General features: G+C 40.8%; 1 protein-coding gene across 2 annotated transcripts in view; it reads right to left on the bottom strand.

Moving 5' to 3' along the window:
- Window positions 1-2,742: 2,742 nt before the first annotated feature.
- LOC136610766 (cocaine- and amphetamine-regulated transcript protein-like) overlaps window positions 2,743-14,967 on the bottom strand; it is a 57,284-nt gene continuing 45,059 nt past the window's right edge. Inside the window, exons 2-4 of one of the 2 annotated variants that reach the window (XM_066589975.1) lie at window positions 7,995-8,137; window positions 3,613-3,690; window positions 2,743-3,182 (exon numbers count right to left, since the gene is read on the bottom strand). In XM_066589975.1, the coding sequence (XP_066446072.1) occupies window positions 3,075-3,182; window positions 3,613-3,690; window positions 7,995-8,137 (329 nt within the window). In that variant the 3' untranslated portion in view covers window positions 2,743-3,074. Of the gene's footprint in view, window positions 3,183-3,612; window positions 3,691-3,893; window positions 4,035-7,994; window positions 8,138-14,967 lie in introns of those variants that run through there. The other variant, XM_066589976.1, reaches the window with a different exon arrangement.

Genomic DNA, 14,967 nt, shown 5'->3' with positions numbered 1-14,967 from the left:
GGAGACACCTGATTATTTGTGGAATGAAGGTAGCAGAAATCTAAAGCACATAGTGCACTCTGGAATCTTCCATTAACATCTAATGCTCTGAATGAAGAGGAACACGTCATCCTAAAACAATGTTGCCAACCTCAGTTGAATCTGGTGCATTACAATGACTGCATACATCTTTCTTGATTTTATACTATATGGAAACACCTTTTACCTTTAATGAGTTGGTTGCTCTTATATCATTTTGTGTTTCAAACATTAGGTCATATTCATGGGATTTGGATAAAAAAAATTCAACATTGTAAAAATTTGACTTTTTTGTGGTTGCACTAAACAGATTGTCAAGAGAAAACATAAAGGGGAGTGGACCCTATAGCCAAACCAAACTGTGGGTTCTTCCTAATGCAACATGACATTCTGGTGCTTGTTGATCCCCCTACTTATCTCTTGTAGAACAAAAGACACCGTGAATGATTTCTTCGAATTTGTGAAGTAGGAGGTCCTGTGGAGAGGTAGTCTTGTGCAGGTTTGACAAAATCCACTCCAAGTACAGCGGCATACAAACTGATTTTATGTAGAATTACACACAAAGATTAAAATGTCATTGTTCATATTCTAACAAAGAGGATTATCCAACTATCTAATTCATTAACTTTGTTCTTCATTTCAGTAGCGAGAACAAAAACTGATCAATAAAAATATGACGGGCTTAATCATTAGGGTTGCTACTTGCTACTCTTTCTAAGAGTAGAGCATCTAGCAATTTGGGCAGACAGTATGAGAATAAGACATACTATTTTGGCATTATATGGTGGTAATATTTAGGAAAAACAGTAAATATACGGTGATCAAACCTGACTAGGCTCCCCCTAGATTTATGCATTAGATAGCCTTGAAATTGTGTGTTACAAACCGAGTCTTTGGAGAAAAAGAAGTGTAATAGGTGTCTTTGTATCATGATAGTTACTTTCTTCATTTGGTAAAGTTGCTTTTCTTTTCTTCCTCCTATCCTTGCAGTAATTAATAGAGGGCATCCGAGACAAAGTTTAAAATGGATAACCTAGGTCCACATAGCTGAAATATCTTTAGTAATACTCATGCATTTCCATGACAAATCAAAAAAATACTTTCCAATCTGCAATTGTTTTCCAGTGTATCTACCTAGTCATGTGATGCACAGTGACATTTATCTAACTTCAATACAAGAATCAACAATGTAATTAGGCGATATGTCTATGATTTTGTTGGACGATAAATGCATTTTTGTGTATGACTTAAAATATTAACTCACACAAGAAGCTGACTGTTTCCAACCCAGCACACCTTACACGATTAGGTAGATTGTACAGTATACAAAAGCTAATTACACTTTGAGCAGAGTGCGATATGTAGAATTAAACTGGTGACTATATTTCTCCTGAATTTGTTATATTATCATAATTTCATTTTTTTTCTAAAATATTTTAGATATGACACCATAAGAAGTGCATTCATTTATACGATCAGATAAACCTTTCTAAACTTTCAATTTTGCATACTGTGTCATTCTTTTTAATGTGATTCAGAATGTCACATCAGCTTATACAACTTTTCATTATGACATTTTCAATGCTCCAATTACAAAAACCCACTAATGTCTTAGCCATCTTGGGAATCACAACCTTTCAGTAATGTGCCATAGCCATGTTACTAGTTTAAGCATGCTTACTATATTAAACTTTGAAGTCACTTCTAGAAGATCATAGCATCATAATAGAGGATGGTACAGGGTAAAATCTGAATATAAATATTTTTCCAAACTTTTATATTTACTTATATGTACAATTCTGTCATTCCCCTGTAAAGAAAATAAGAGGACCTTTAAAAATGATCAGTTGTCGATGCATATGTGGTTTTAGAGACAAGTGACCACAGCTACTATTTCGGCGTATATGCTGAAGACAGAGTTAAATTACCTAATATATCAACAGCAATTCCTCGATATAATATAATTTTCTGTCTCTTAATTTTATCTTGTCACATTTAATGCTATATTATCATCATTTAATTGTAATGCTGATAAGTTATGTTCCAGTTAGTTTATATTAAACAGATTAAAATGTGTATTTATTACATACAATAGAATATGTATTTAAAGCATAGCTAAAGTGTCTAAAGTTACAGAAGAGCATACGCAAACAGAGTAAAATTAATAAGCCTATCTTCAACAAAGCCTGTAATAAACTACATAGACAACTGGATCATATAGTATTCAATAAAAAGCCAATGAGTGAATGCCTTGGGCAGTTGGATCCATTTTTAAGTTGTTTGTGATATATCATAATAAGTCATATATTGCAGTGGTGATACAACATAATGTTCTAATAATAGTTTTACTTTTTATTTACTTGTTATTATTTAATATGCCTCTATGTCACATACTGGAAAGTACATTTAAATCTGACTGTGCCATATGCAACTATGAACTATCCATTTATATGTTCCATCTAAACAGGGTGTTCTGTCAATGATAACTACTGAGAGTAATAGGATAAATTACTATTTGGAATATACTGGCACAAAGATTCACAATACAGACATTTTAAAGTGAAGGCAAAGCTTTCTTTAGTGTTATTACCCTGTAGATAACTACAAGCATGAATATTCTAGTTGCAATATCATAAAACATTTAAGGCAGGCGAGTTTACTGTGTATGTTTATTGTGTGTTTTAATAGAAATACATCATGGAATACATAAAAGATTGCCAAATTAGAACTAATAGTGAAGAATAAATATATCAAACCAATTGACAAGTAACATTTACAGCCTAAAATAAACAATATCACTATAAAGTGCAATGACACATTTATCAATCAATGACATAAGAAGAAAATGAGATAACTGGAACTATCTTGCCTCTGGTAATCTCTAGGAAACTTGTGGTTAATCAGATCTCTGCTGTACAATTATGATGTACGCATCCGTTATAAACAAAATGAGTTGTTCTATGTAGACAGGCAATGGAGCTGCTGATCTGTTGAAGACAACCGCTACTTGATATGCTGTCAGGAAATACAAAGGCTGCAATGGGTACTTGTCTTCTTCATATGCACTTCAAGAGGAAAGAGTTACAAGATGATCCACGGGAGCAATCACACAGCTTGCCAATTCGGGGACCTTGCTTCACTGCACATCTCTCTCCAATATCACACTGAGCAGAGGGATAAAGAGACAGCATAGAAGAGATACTTTATTATGATATAGCCAGCGCATTAAGTGATGGCATCTTAGCACTAGCTATGCTACTACCATCAGAGTTTATAAATCCACCAAGCCTAAATGTTAAATTACTTTATTCTGTACTTTCAATGATCCTCTCAAATCATTTTAACCTATGCATAAATGAAACATTAAACTATGTTGTATTTACTAAATATTACTTAGGATTTATGTTTATGCAATACATACAACATGACTTCTAGAATGCATGTCTGACAAAGTATAATAGAACTACAGGTCCTAACCTGCTCTCCATAGCGTTATATAGAATTCTCAGGATGACAAACTTATTTAAGTACATATTAATATAAAGTAATACAACACAAATTACTACAATGAGTAATAAAGCATATAGTTCTCACCAAAGGAATCTGTGCTCTCTTTTGGTAAGCGGGATACCTATCCTGAAATTTCCCCAATAATTCTTCCATTGCTTCTACCTGCAATAACACATTTACAACTATAAGAACACAACCTTAACAAAAGAGCTATGAAAGTGTAATTAGTAGTCACAATACATTTAATCAATGACAGCTTAATCTAAATTAGGAAGCCTTGAAGTGTTTCAAAAGACCTTCCAAGTAAAGTGACACTGTTGATATTAACATAAGAATACAAGATCTAGCCATAAAGAATAACAAACCAGTTCTTTCTCAGAAGATGAAGGACTTTTTTTTACATCAAAATCTTCTACAGATGTTTCTCTGGAAGACTGTCCATGGCAGAGGCAGGAGAGGAGGATGCTGGCACACAGGAGCCTGAAGAGTATTGAAGAACTGTTCATGGTGCTGAAAGTTTAGCAGTGCTTCTTGCTGACCTTAGCTCAGTCCTTGGGTCTATCCGGTAATGACTCCAATGCCCCGCACATGGTGCTTTTAAATTCATATTGCCCCTCCTGCTCTGTGACCTCAAGCAGATTCGAGAGACAGAACTTTAGTGTGATTTGCTGTTTAACCACTGACACTTCTGAGCCATCCAATGACGTTCATAGAGCACAATCAATATTCTTCTTCTTGCTGAGCACTGAAAAGTGCAGCATTTGTAACGGAATTGTTATCAGATTCATTTAACAGTGACATGTTTCAATGCCTTTATACATTGTGGATACTCTGAAAGCATCTTATAAATCTGTCTAGATTGTTGCAGTAAAGAGGGCATTATGGGAAAGAAAGAATACATGTCAACCTTTCAGAACTAGCATTTTAAGTTGTTTTATTGGATACCCGTGTATTACATAACTGCTTTAGAACATTAACAGATTCCAATAAAGCTTTATTTCCCTATTAATGGTACCTGTCAAGGTATACCTACGATGAGCTTTATGTGTTCAATCCAAGAAATATGCAGTTACCAGCAGCATACAAAGTCCAGTGAGAAATAGCAAAGGGGAATCATGATGCAAAGCCACTATAAGAGATCAGAACCCAGATCCCATAGACTAATCCAAAATGCAGAAAGAGGCTGCGGCAGCATAGATGGTTAGTTCTTTATAAAAAAAACAAGGTTTTATTCATTCCAAAATGTAAAATGTACATTTTGGTCAACAAACTGGCCTTTTTCAAGCATAGAAAGCAGTATGTATCAACCTCCATATATATAGTGACATGCAAGTAATAGTTAACCAATCACAGAATGCTATCCACACCCTCCTCAGTAATTAGACCCAAATACGCATCACTTGTGACATGTAAAGAATGCTATAGATACCAATCTAGTGTTCAGGATAGAGGGATGCGTCCTGTGTCTCCATGCCGTCATGCCGCTGCATCCCAATGACGCAGTGCGGCATGACGGTATGGAGACACAGGACGCATCCCGTGTGCAGAATCAAGCAAGTCCCACAATATGTCCAGGGAATAATCCCTGGGAACACTAGAGCACATGCATTATCACCTATAGAGAATGACATGTGGCTAGCTCAGGCCAGTCATCAAGGTAACCACAGCGATAAACTAATGCATCTTTTTGTAATATATGGCGTAAAGATAATTTTGGCAACCACTACAACAAAAGAGCCAGTTCTGAAATATAAATGCACTTAGAAGAGAACACTAAGACCCCATTTACACTGACAAATGATCGCTCAAAAGTCGCTCAAACGACAGTTTAAGTGACAGTTTTGAGCGATCATCTTTGCATAGTCTATAGTAGCTAAGTAGCTACTTAAGAGCTATGCAGGCAGAGCTATAACTTGGCGAACAATACAGCTGCTTTGCATAAGCAAACAGCTGTATTGTTCTCCGCGATTACAGCTCGCGTCCTGCTGTGAACTACCAGCGGGACGCAAGCTGAAAAAATCTTAGCAGCGCTGCCAACTGTGATAACAGCCTGCACCACTAATAAGAGTTCATTGCTCAATTCAAGAAAGCTAAAATTGAGCGAGGAATGACTCGTGCACGAAAACTGCATGATGTCCTTGCATTTACACGCAACGGTTATCGCTCAAAAGACGTCTTTGAGCAAGAATAATTGGGTCTAAATGAGCCTTAGGTGGCAACTGTTTGTCTCTAGAGTATAGGAACATGATGTCACAGCTCACAAATACAATATTAGCTCTGTCAAAGAACAAATAAGCTCAATGTATACACTGAATAACTCCAGTTCTAAGTTAATAATTTGATAGCAGCATAATTAATATAATGCATGATGGAAGCACCACAAATATAGAATGTTGAAAAAATTTAATGTTTTTTGATACACAAAAATGAATTTTATTCATAAAAATATTTGTTAATTTTTTTAAATCTATAATGGGATAATGCAGGATAAGCAGATGGCAGCAGCATGGTAAGACAGGGGAGCACCAAGGGTGCAGGACATTCTAGAAAAAAAGCAAAAATAATATAAATATGCAATAAAACAGGTTACTTAAAAACAAAACATATACCGAACAAGGACAAAATAGAGATCAGGCGTAAATAAAGGGCATGTAATAATAATCCAAATTAAGGCCATATACAGTCAATGTATTTAGGTTATGAATCCACATGAGTTCTTTTTTTTTTTAATAACCATCCATGTCCCACCTCTAGGGAGGGGTGGGACATGATCTATGACACGAAACTGGCTAATACTATGCTCTTGCTGGCTAAAAGGTTTGGAAATAGGGAGTTCAGTGTTGCCCGTTCTAATTGTGCTTTTGTGTTTCGTCATTCTTGTGCGTACCTCCATTGTGGTTTCCCCCACATATGCCAAACCACAGGGACATGTTATTAAATAGATCACGAAAGGGGATCTACAAGAGAACCTCCCTCTAATTTCATATCGTTTACTTGTCTGTGGGTGATAAAATGTATCACCCTTGATTAAATTATGATAACCTGCACAGTTGAAGCAGGAGAAACTACCGTATTTCAATGGCGCCAGAATTGTTTGAGTGTTTGAGGGTGTTGAGACTATACAATAAAGTGGAGTAACTAACTTGTCACGTCAGTTGGGACCTCTCCTATATGACATAAGGGGTTTACTCTGAAATTCAGAGATATTTTCACATCCTCTAGAGAGAATGGACCAGTGTTTGTTAATAATATTAGAGATGTGACCACATGGATTATACGTGGAAGTAAATGGTATTCTACTGAATGGTCTCTGTTTCACCTTAGGGGTCATAAGGTCAGACCTCCTTCTCTCTTTGGCTTCAATAATCAAACTTATAAGTAGTGTCACTGGATAGCCTTTAGAGATAAATTTCTTCCCCATTTCATCCAACCTCCCATCAACAAGTATATCGTCATTAATTCTCCTAACTTGAAGAAGCTGACTCCAGAGGAGTGAATTAACCATATTATGTGGATGGCTACTGTTAAAATGTAAAATACCATTACGATATGTAGATTTAGTAAAAAGATCAGCTACCATATGGTCAGAATCAATTGAAACAGTTACATCAAGGAATTGTAACGAAACGCTAAGAGAGGTTCAATTGGAACACTCACAACTACTTAATTAAGTAAGAAAATAACCTGTATCCTGAATATAGGAATGAGCACTTGTGGCGAAAGGTCTTAGGAATTTGGAAGAGTTACTGAATAGTGACCCACAGACAGAGACTATGGCTCTACCTGGGGGGTTAGTCGAATCCTTGTGTATCTTGGGTCAAGTATAAAGAGTAGGTACTCTTCGGTGTTCAATATCAAGTCAATTGACTAAACCGGCATCAATCGTGCCAGCCAGGAGAGCAACGTTAAATAATATTCTCATCTGTGTTTGAAATCTGAGAGTAGGATTAGAAAATAGTCTCTCGTAAATATTGGTGTCATTAAGCTGCCTTGTAATTTCACCATAGTATTTTACCAAATTATTCACCACAATTGCTCCACCCTTATCGGCTGGTTTTATTACGATGCTTCTATCGTCAGATAACGATTTAATGGCCATACTTTCAGCTCTGATAAGATTATTGGTGTTAGAACCCGTATAAGAAGCCTTTAATTTTTGCATATCCCTTTCGACAAATGTGGTGTAAGTTTCAATACAATGATTCGTATTACTTGGCAGAAAATTGCTCTTATTACACAGTCCAGTACCTGTCAGTGAAAATCCACTTTGGGTATCGGGCTGTGTCACAGGGCCACAACTCTGAGGAACAGCTGAAAAACATAAATTTCAATTTCCGGTTTCTAAAAACACGTTTTAAGTCCAGGTCAAGCTGAAACCAATTAGTGGTATTAATAGGGCAAAATGAAGGCCCTTTGGATAATGCATGCAATTCAATAGGAGATAATTGTCTAGATGAAATATTTACCACTAGGTTTGTGCTGGAGGTGGTCTGCATGTAGACCTTGTCGCCATATTGGATTTCTCTTTTGCTCGTCCTCCCTATGTTTAACTCCTCCTCGCTGCTGGTTGAATCAATGGCGTCCTTCTTTTTCGTTGAAATGGTTCGATCTATAAAAGGTAAAGTGTTAGTAGATTCCTTCATAGAATCGTCAGTCGAGTATGAACCATTTGGTGAATGTGTAAATCTTGTGCGTTGTCTTGACCTCCTTCTGCATTTTGGGATTTATGTGCTCAACGCTTTTGTTAAACCTCCGTGCTTTCCTCTTTTATGCCTCATGGATATTATGAAAAATTGACAGCAGGGCATTACCATTCCCCTTGTGAAATCTGAGTCTGTCCAATTACTGCTGGCAGGATCAGAATCTGTAGGTACATGCCTCATGAAAAGGTACATGAGTTCATCCATTTATATAAGGAATAACAGAGGAACAGCACAACATTCAAAGTATATAGAAGAAAAGATCACAAAATTGTTATTTTATGTGGAATCCAAGTATTTATTAAAGCAGACAGAAGATGCCACATATAACAAGCAATGAATAAACCATTTTCTACTTTTTGAAGGATAGCCGTTTTTCTGAGATAGCATTGTCTTCAAGGGAACATGCAATCACCTATGAATACCATAAACTAAGTTATGATGCTCATAGGCTAGGTCTCGATAAGTCAGGGAATGTACTTTTTATACACGTCCAGCTCCCCATTTCCGCACTGTTACCTCTTAAAGTTAGCTCTTGGACAGTGCAGTAGATTCATGTTGGCAGGCTGTGTGTGCACACTCGCATAGAGAATAATAGGACTGAATACACAGCCCGTAGAGAGTCCGTTGCATTGTCCGCATACCTTCTCTCAGGGGTGACAGCATGGGAATAGAGAGCTGGGTGAATATTAAAAGTATACTTTTGAATTCTTTTCTCATGTTCCCTTTAAATTCACCCTATTTTTTGCTGAATCTCCACATGGTGAGTCAGCAGTTTCTAACATCAGACATCCAGAGTATATGACCTGGATTTTTTACCAGTGTCCCAAATCTATAGGTGAGTGCCACAATAAATTGTACCCCTATTCTCAGGATGTGCCTACAGTTGAATACTACAGTGGGTCATGGGAGCCTATGGCTTCTTGCTCTGCCATTCAACCTCCTAAGCCACAGGCGACTTTAGGCCTGTAGCTTAGGAGAGAATGGATCTAAAGCATAGGCAGCACAATGACATCATCATGCTCGCCTGCATTGTTCTAAAATCAGCTCAGGCCACAGGATAGATGAGGCTAAATGAGTATTGGATTTCTTTTTTATCCTTGGATTTGGACTTGGTGCACTACTGGACAGCACTATTACTAATAGGGCCCTTTGGGGGAATATCATTACTGTGCAGGCTTCATTAATAATGAGTACTCTGGAGAGCATTACTACTATTGGAAACACTATGGGAGAACACTATTACTAGTGACGGGGACTATAGGGAAGAATCATATCTCCAAATTGCTCTTCTCTGCTCGCCCCACCACCTGCGCTAGTGACCCCCTCCCCTCATACCTCCTCCGATCCCTCTCCCCAGAGGTCATCTCCCATCTCACCACTATATTCAACCTCTCTCTGACCTCTGGCATCTTTCCCTCTTCTTTCAAACACACCATCATATCCCCACTGCTAAAGAAGCCGACTCTGGACACGGCCGATGCTGCCAGCTACCGACCCATCTCAAACCTCCCCTTCATCTTCAAACTACTAGAACACCTGGTTTACTCCCGCCTTGTAAGCTATCTATCAGAGAACTCTCTCCTAGACCCCCTACAGTCTGGCTTCCGACCTCAACACTCAACAGAAACTGCCCTTACAAGGGTATCTAATGACCTACTGACAGCCAAATCGAGGGGCGATTACTCCCTACTGATTCTCCTCGACCTTTCCGCAGCATTTGACACTGTTGACCACAAACTCCTCCTCAGTATGCTTCGCTTCATTGGCCTAAAGGACACTGCTCTCTCCTGGTTCTCCTCCTACCTATCTGACCGCTCTTTCAGTGTCTCCTTTGCTGGCTCTACCTCCCCTCCTCTTCCTCTTGCTGTTGGGGTCCCCCAGGGCTCGGTCCTCGGCCCCCTTCTTTTCTCTATCTACACAGCCCCTATTGGACAAACCATCAGGAGATTTGGCCTCCAATACCACCTGTATGCTGACGACACCCAGCTATACACCTCTGCCTGTGACATCTCTGCACCTTTCCTCCAAAACATCACTGACTGTCTGCCCGCTGTCTCTAACACCATGTCCTCTCTCTACCTAAAACTAAACCTCTCTAAAACTGACTTGCTGGTATTTCCACCCTCCACTGACCGACCTCATCCTGACATCTCCATCTCAGTGTGTGGCGCCACTATAACTCCTAGACAACATGCCCGCTGCCTTGGGGTCATATTTGACTCTGATCTCTCTTTTACCCCCTACATCCAATCTCTGGCCCGAACATGTCAGCTGCACCTCAAGAACATCGCAAGAATCCGCTCTTTTCTCACTGTGGACACGCTAAAAATGCTTACTGTTGCCCTCATCCACTCCCGGCTTTATTATTGCAACTCGTTGCTGATTGTCCTCCCCTGCACCAGACTCTACCCTCTCCAATTCATCCTGAATGCGGCAGCCAGGCTCATCTTCCTGTCTAGCCGCTACTCGGAAGCCTCTGCCCTGTGCCAGTCACTGCACTGGCTGCCTGTTAAATACAGAATTCAATTTAAACTCGCTACCTTCATCCACAAAGCCCTCCTCAGCTGAATGACAGCTGAGAGCTGCCCCTGATTGGTCCCTGTGCTGAGCCAATCAGAGGCAGCACTCACTCACCCATTCATGAATTCATGAATGGGTAAGTGAGAGCTGCCTCTGATTGGTGAGGCTGTGACCAATCAGAGGCAGCTCATTCAGCAGGCGGGGATTTTAAATCCCCGGCTGCTGAATACTGCTCAGAGCAGTTCATGAGAACTGCCGGCGGCCGCAGCTGAACTCCGTCTGCTGGGACCAGGTGAGTATATATATATTTTTTGTTTTTACACATTTCTGGAATAATTTCCGGGAAGGGCTTATATTTTTAAGCCCTTCCCGAAAATTCATCGTGAGATCGCCTGCAGCCCATTGCTTTCAATGGAGCCGGCTGTATTGCCTGCTCCATTGAATTTCAATGCGCTGGACAGCTCCGGCCCGTTTCTATTGAAACGCGGCTAGGAGCAGTTTTTTCGGGCGATTTTTCAGCCCGGTCACGCGATTTGCGGATGAGCATCCGTCATGCGATCCGCAAAAATCGCGGGAAAAAACGCCCATGTGACTAAGGCCTAACACTGCATTTTGCCTTCTGATCAGCTTTGTATGTTCTGTAGTGCTGTATACTTTGTATTTGGCCTGGGTGAGGGGATTTCAATACATATTTGTTGGGGCCTGTGCCCCTGATCTTTTAAGCCCCAAGCAATGCCTCTGAGTGTCAGTCCTTGTAATTAGGCTGTCCTAGACATCGAAACAAAGCTCATTATAAATTGTAGTCAGGAGACAGGATCTCATGAGACATCATGCAAAACATGAATCTTGATAGCAGTGATTGTTACAGTATGATATAAATATCTAGTAAGCAATCACTGGAGGCATTGCTTTACAATCCTCAGGAGAGAATATTCCCATCATTTACAAGAGACCGGTGTATTTTACTATTGCTTGGACAATTCACTTACATCATTTATTGGTGACCTCAAGTGAAGTACTCCAAACCACAGCTGATGTCCATTGTATAACTTCATTCACCTGTCTATTTACAATAAGTGTAACAGTACTAGTATTTCATGGACCCTAGACCCCTATACAATATTACATGTAGTACATAATTATAAAGTAACATGATAACAATATAATAGGACAGAGAGAAAGCCATTCACTTGCTCTTGTAATTTAGATTGCTGCAAAACCAAAACGCACTTGAGCTTCAGGGTATTATTGTATCTTGATGCCACCAGACGTTAGGGGTTTGACAGGGTTTGGATGCAGGAATGCCCCTGTCACACCCCTAGCTCCCGATTGGGTCAGTTCTATAAGGTCCTAGCAGCCCACTATGTAGAGGTTTTAGCCAGGGCTGGAGGGTTAGGGATTATTCTCCATTTAGGATTACATTACCCTCCAGGCCAGACAAATATGTCTCCAGCAGATGCAGCAATCTGTCTCCCTGTCGCTGCCGCCCCCCTTCCATCTCCCCATGGCAAGCGTTAGCTGCGGACTGAAAGGAGACGTAGAGCGGGTATCAGAGGCAGCAGTGGGGAAGTGCTGGACTGCACTCTTCTGCTGCCACTACCGCTCTATACAGTGCACGTCCTGCCACCGGCACTAGGGAGAGAAGGGAGATGCACAGCGGGGAGCAGCGGCAAATGGCCGGGGAACACACAGCCGCACTGGTGAGCAAGCCTTACGGCCGGGGAGCCTGCTACAGTTACAGCTGCAGCAGAGGGGAGCATAAATCTCGGCCGCCACAGGGAGCCATGGCAGTGACAGCAGCAGTGGGGAGGACAACTGTGGGCCAGGAGCAGGGACTGTAGAAGTATAGTGGGCTGCCAGGACGTGCTACACTTGCAGCAGTGGGGAGCTTCAATCTCCGCTGGCCCGGGGAGTCTGGGAGAGGGAGAGCTGCAGCGGGGAGGAGAACTGTGCAGAGGGAGCAGGAACGGAAGAATTATAGTGGCCTGCCAGGACCTGTAGGGGAGCATTTTCAGCAGCCAATCAGGTACCGGGGGCGTCACCAGGCTGTCACTGTTGTCTCCAGCAGTACTTCCTGGTGGCGTCAAGATACAATAACACCGAGCTTCAGATCGTCGATTATGGACTCATCATCAAACATTTTCATTCAGAGAGCATACTTCATGGCTCTGTCAATTACATGATCACACTATCACTGCTATATTGGAAGGGTGATATAATATTCTTGATCTGGATGCTGTATTAGCGATGCCAAAAATATAATGGGATCTTCCAAAATGTTCCATTTTTGACTCTACAATTGTATTACAGAATGCTTGTGGGTCATCATAGTTTTCACTATGTAACACTCTAAAGGCTACTATTTTAACCCATCATTTTCTAATGGTAGAATAATGAATGCTGACCTGATCTGAGGTAAGTGAGGTCTGCATTTCCTAAAATGTTCTCATTATTTCTGAATGATTTATAGACGTGCAAACACAATGCATACCTGCAATCACAGGCATCACGTTAGGTTAATTAGCCTTTTAAATTTAAAAAAATGCGCAGGAGTGAGTGTATTGGGTATCACGCTCATTTGTTTAAGCCCTTAGGGTGCCCACTGAAGTAAATGTTTTTGTCATGTGCCAGAGATCTAGAAAGCAAAAATGCACAAATTTCTACTGCACATTGCAGCAACTTTCTGATGTGCTTTTCAGTCTCATGGCTTTTACAGTTGAAGCTCATGATTACACGGGGCGTCCCCTAAAGAAGTTATGCAGCCAAAAACTGCATTGCAAAATTTTGGCAATTCATGGTAAAACCTCTAAAACGCATAAACTGTTAAATGTACAGGTACGCTAACTGGACCTAATTATTAATGACATTTGGTTGATTGGTTGACTGATTATGTACCTATACAGATAGGGGTAGTGTGTCGCGCATGCAAGGACTATACACAGTTTTGGAGCCAAATGCTGTGTTCTAAAAATTCAATTTTTGAGTGTGTGGCTTGTGCTAAAGAAACGTCACATCTACATGCACAGGCACCCTTAGGCCTTTTTCACAAGAGTGTGTTTTTTTGTGCACCTATGTGCACGAAAAAAATGCGCTCCTCGCTTATGTGGAGAGCGCGTGAACGGGCAAAATTTGCGCATGAAACTTTGCCTGTTCACTGGAGCAGCTGCTCCACAAATGTCCCCTCATCACTGAAGAGCGCACATAAGCGCACACAAAAACACGTGTCTATTGGCCCCAATGCATTCCCTATGGTGTGTGCACATGTTCGTGCTTTACAGGCGTGTTTTACAGGACATGCGTGCACCATAGTAAATGCACGCAATGTTTTAAATAAGGCCGCAGCTGCTGCCGGCGGCTCCATTGAAAACAATGGTCTGTCGGTACCCCTGCATTGTTTTTCAGGGAAGGGCTTTACATATAAGCCCTTCCCTGAAAAACAAACATTTTAGTGTAAAAAAAAAAATAATAAAAAATAAACTTAACTGTCCGCCGCTGCCGTGACCCCTGAGGGGATGAAGAACACATCTGCCGCATGCAGCAGATGTTTCCCTTATCCCCGGTAGTAAAAAGAATTTACCTGCTGCTACATCTGCCACATCTGTGACAGATGCAGCAGAGGAATTCTTCAATTCTCTACAGCAGCTCTCATGTGTCAGTTGCGGTAGACGATTCTGCTGCCAGCACCCCGTCTATTGATTTCAGGGAAGGGCTTTAAATATAAGCCCTTCCCTGAAAATCCAGTAAAAGTGGTGTGAAAAACAAAAAAAATACATAACCTCCCTTCAGCTGCCGGGGCTCAGCCACGTCTTCTCCTGCTGCCCCCTGCTCTGTAATGCTGATCTATAAGCAGGCGGGGATTTAAAATCCCCGCCTGCTGAGAGAGCTGATTGTGATTGGTTGAGGTACTCAGCCAATCACAGGAAGCTCTCGCCCGTCATTCATTCGGCGAGAGCTGCCTCTCATCGCACGGCACCGCATGTAGGTAGAACGTGGTGTGATGCTGCCGCCGGCCCCATTAAAAAGCAATGGGTGATGTGATGCGAGAGCACGCTCCAAGATAGGATACAATCCCTCATTCAAAAGAATAGGGTTAATATTTGTGTGTCGTGCAGCGCCCAAATCTAGCACGATTTTCTCAGCCGTGTGAAAAAGGCCTTAATCATGCAGCATAAATGACATGATACATTTTTTCTGCGAGCTGGTACGATTACGACGA

The sequence above is a fragment of the Eleutherodactylus coqui genome, chromosome 2 (genome assembly GCF_035609145.1).
Source record: "Eleutherodactylus coqui strain aEleCoq1 chromosome 2, aEleCoq1.hap1, whole genome shotgun sequence".
Lineage (NCBI taxonomy): Eukaryota > Metazoa > Chordata > Amphibia > Anura > Eleutherodactylidae > Eleutherodactylus > Eleutherodactylus coqui.
Note: the sequence above shows the minus strand (reverse complement) of the source record. Positions and strands in the feature narration are given on the sequence as shown.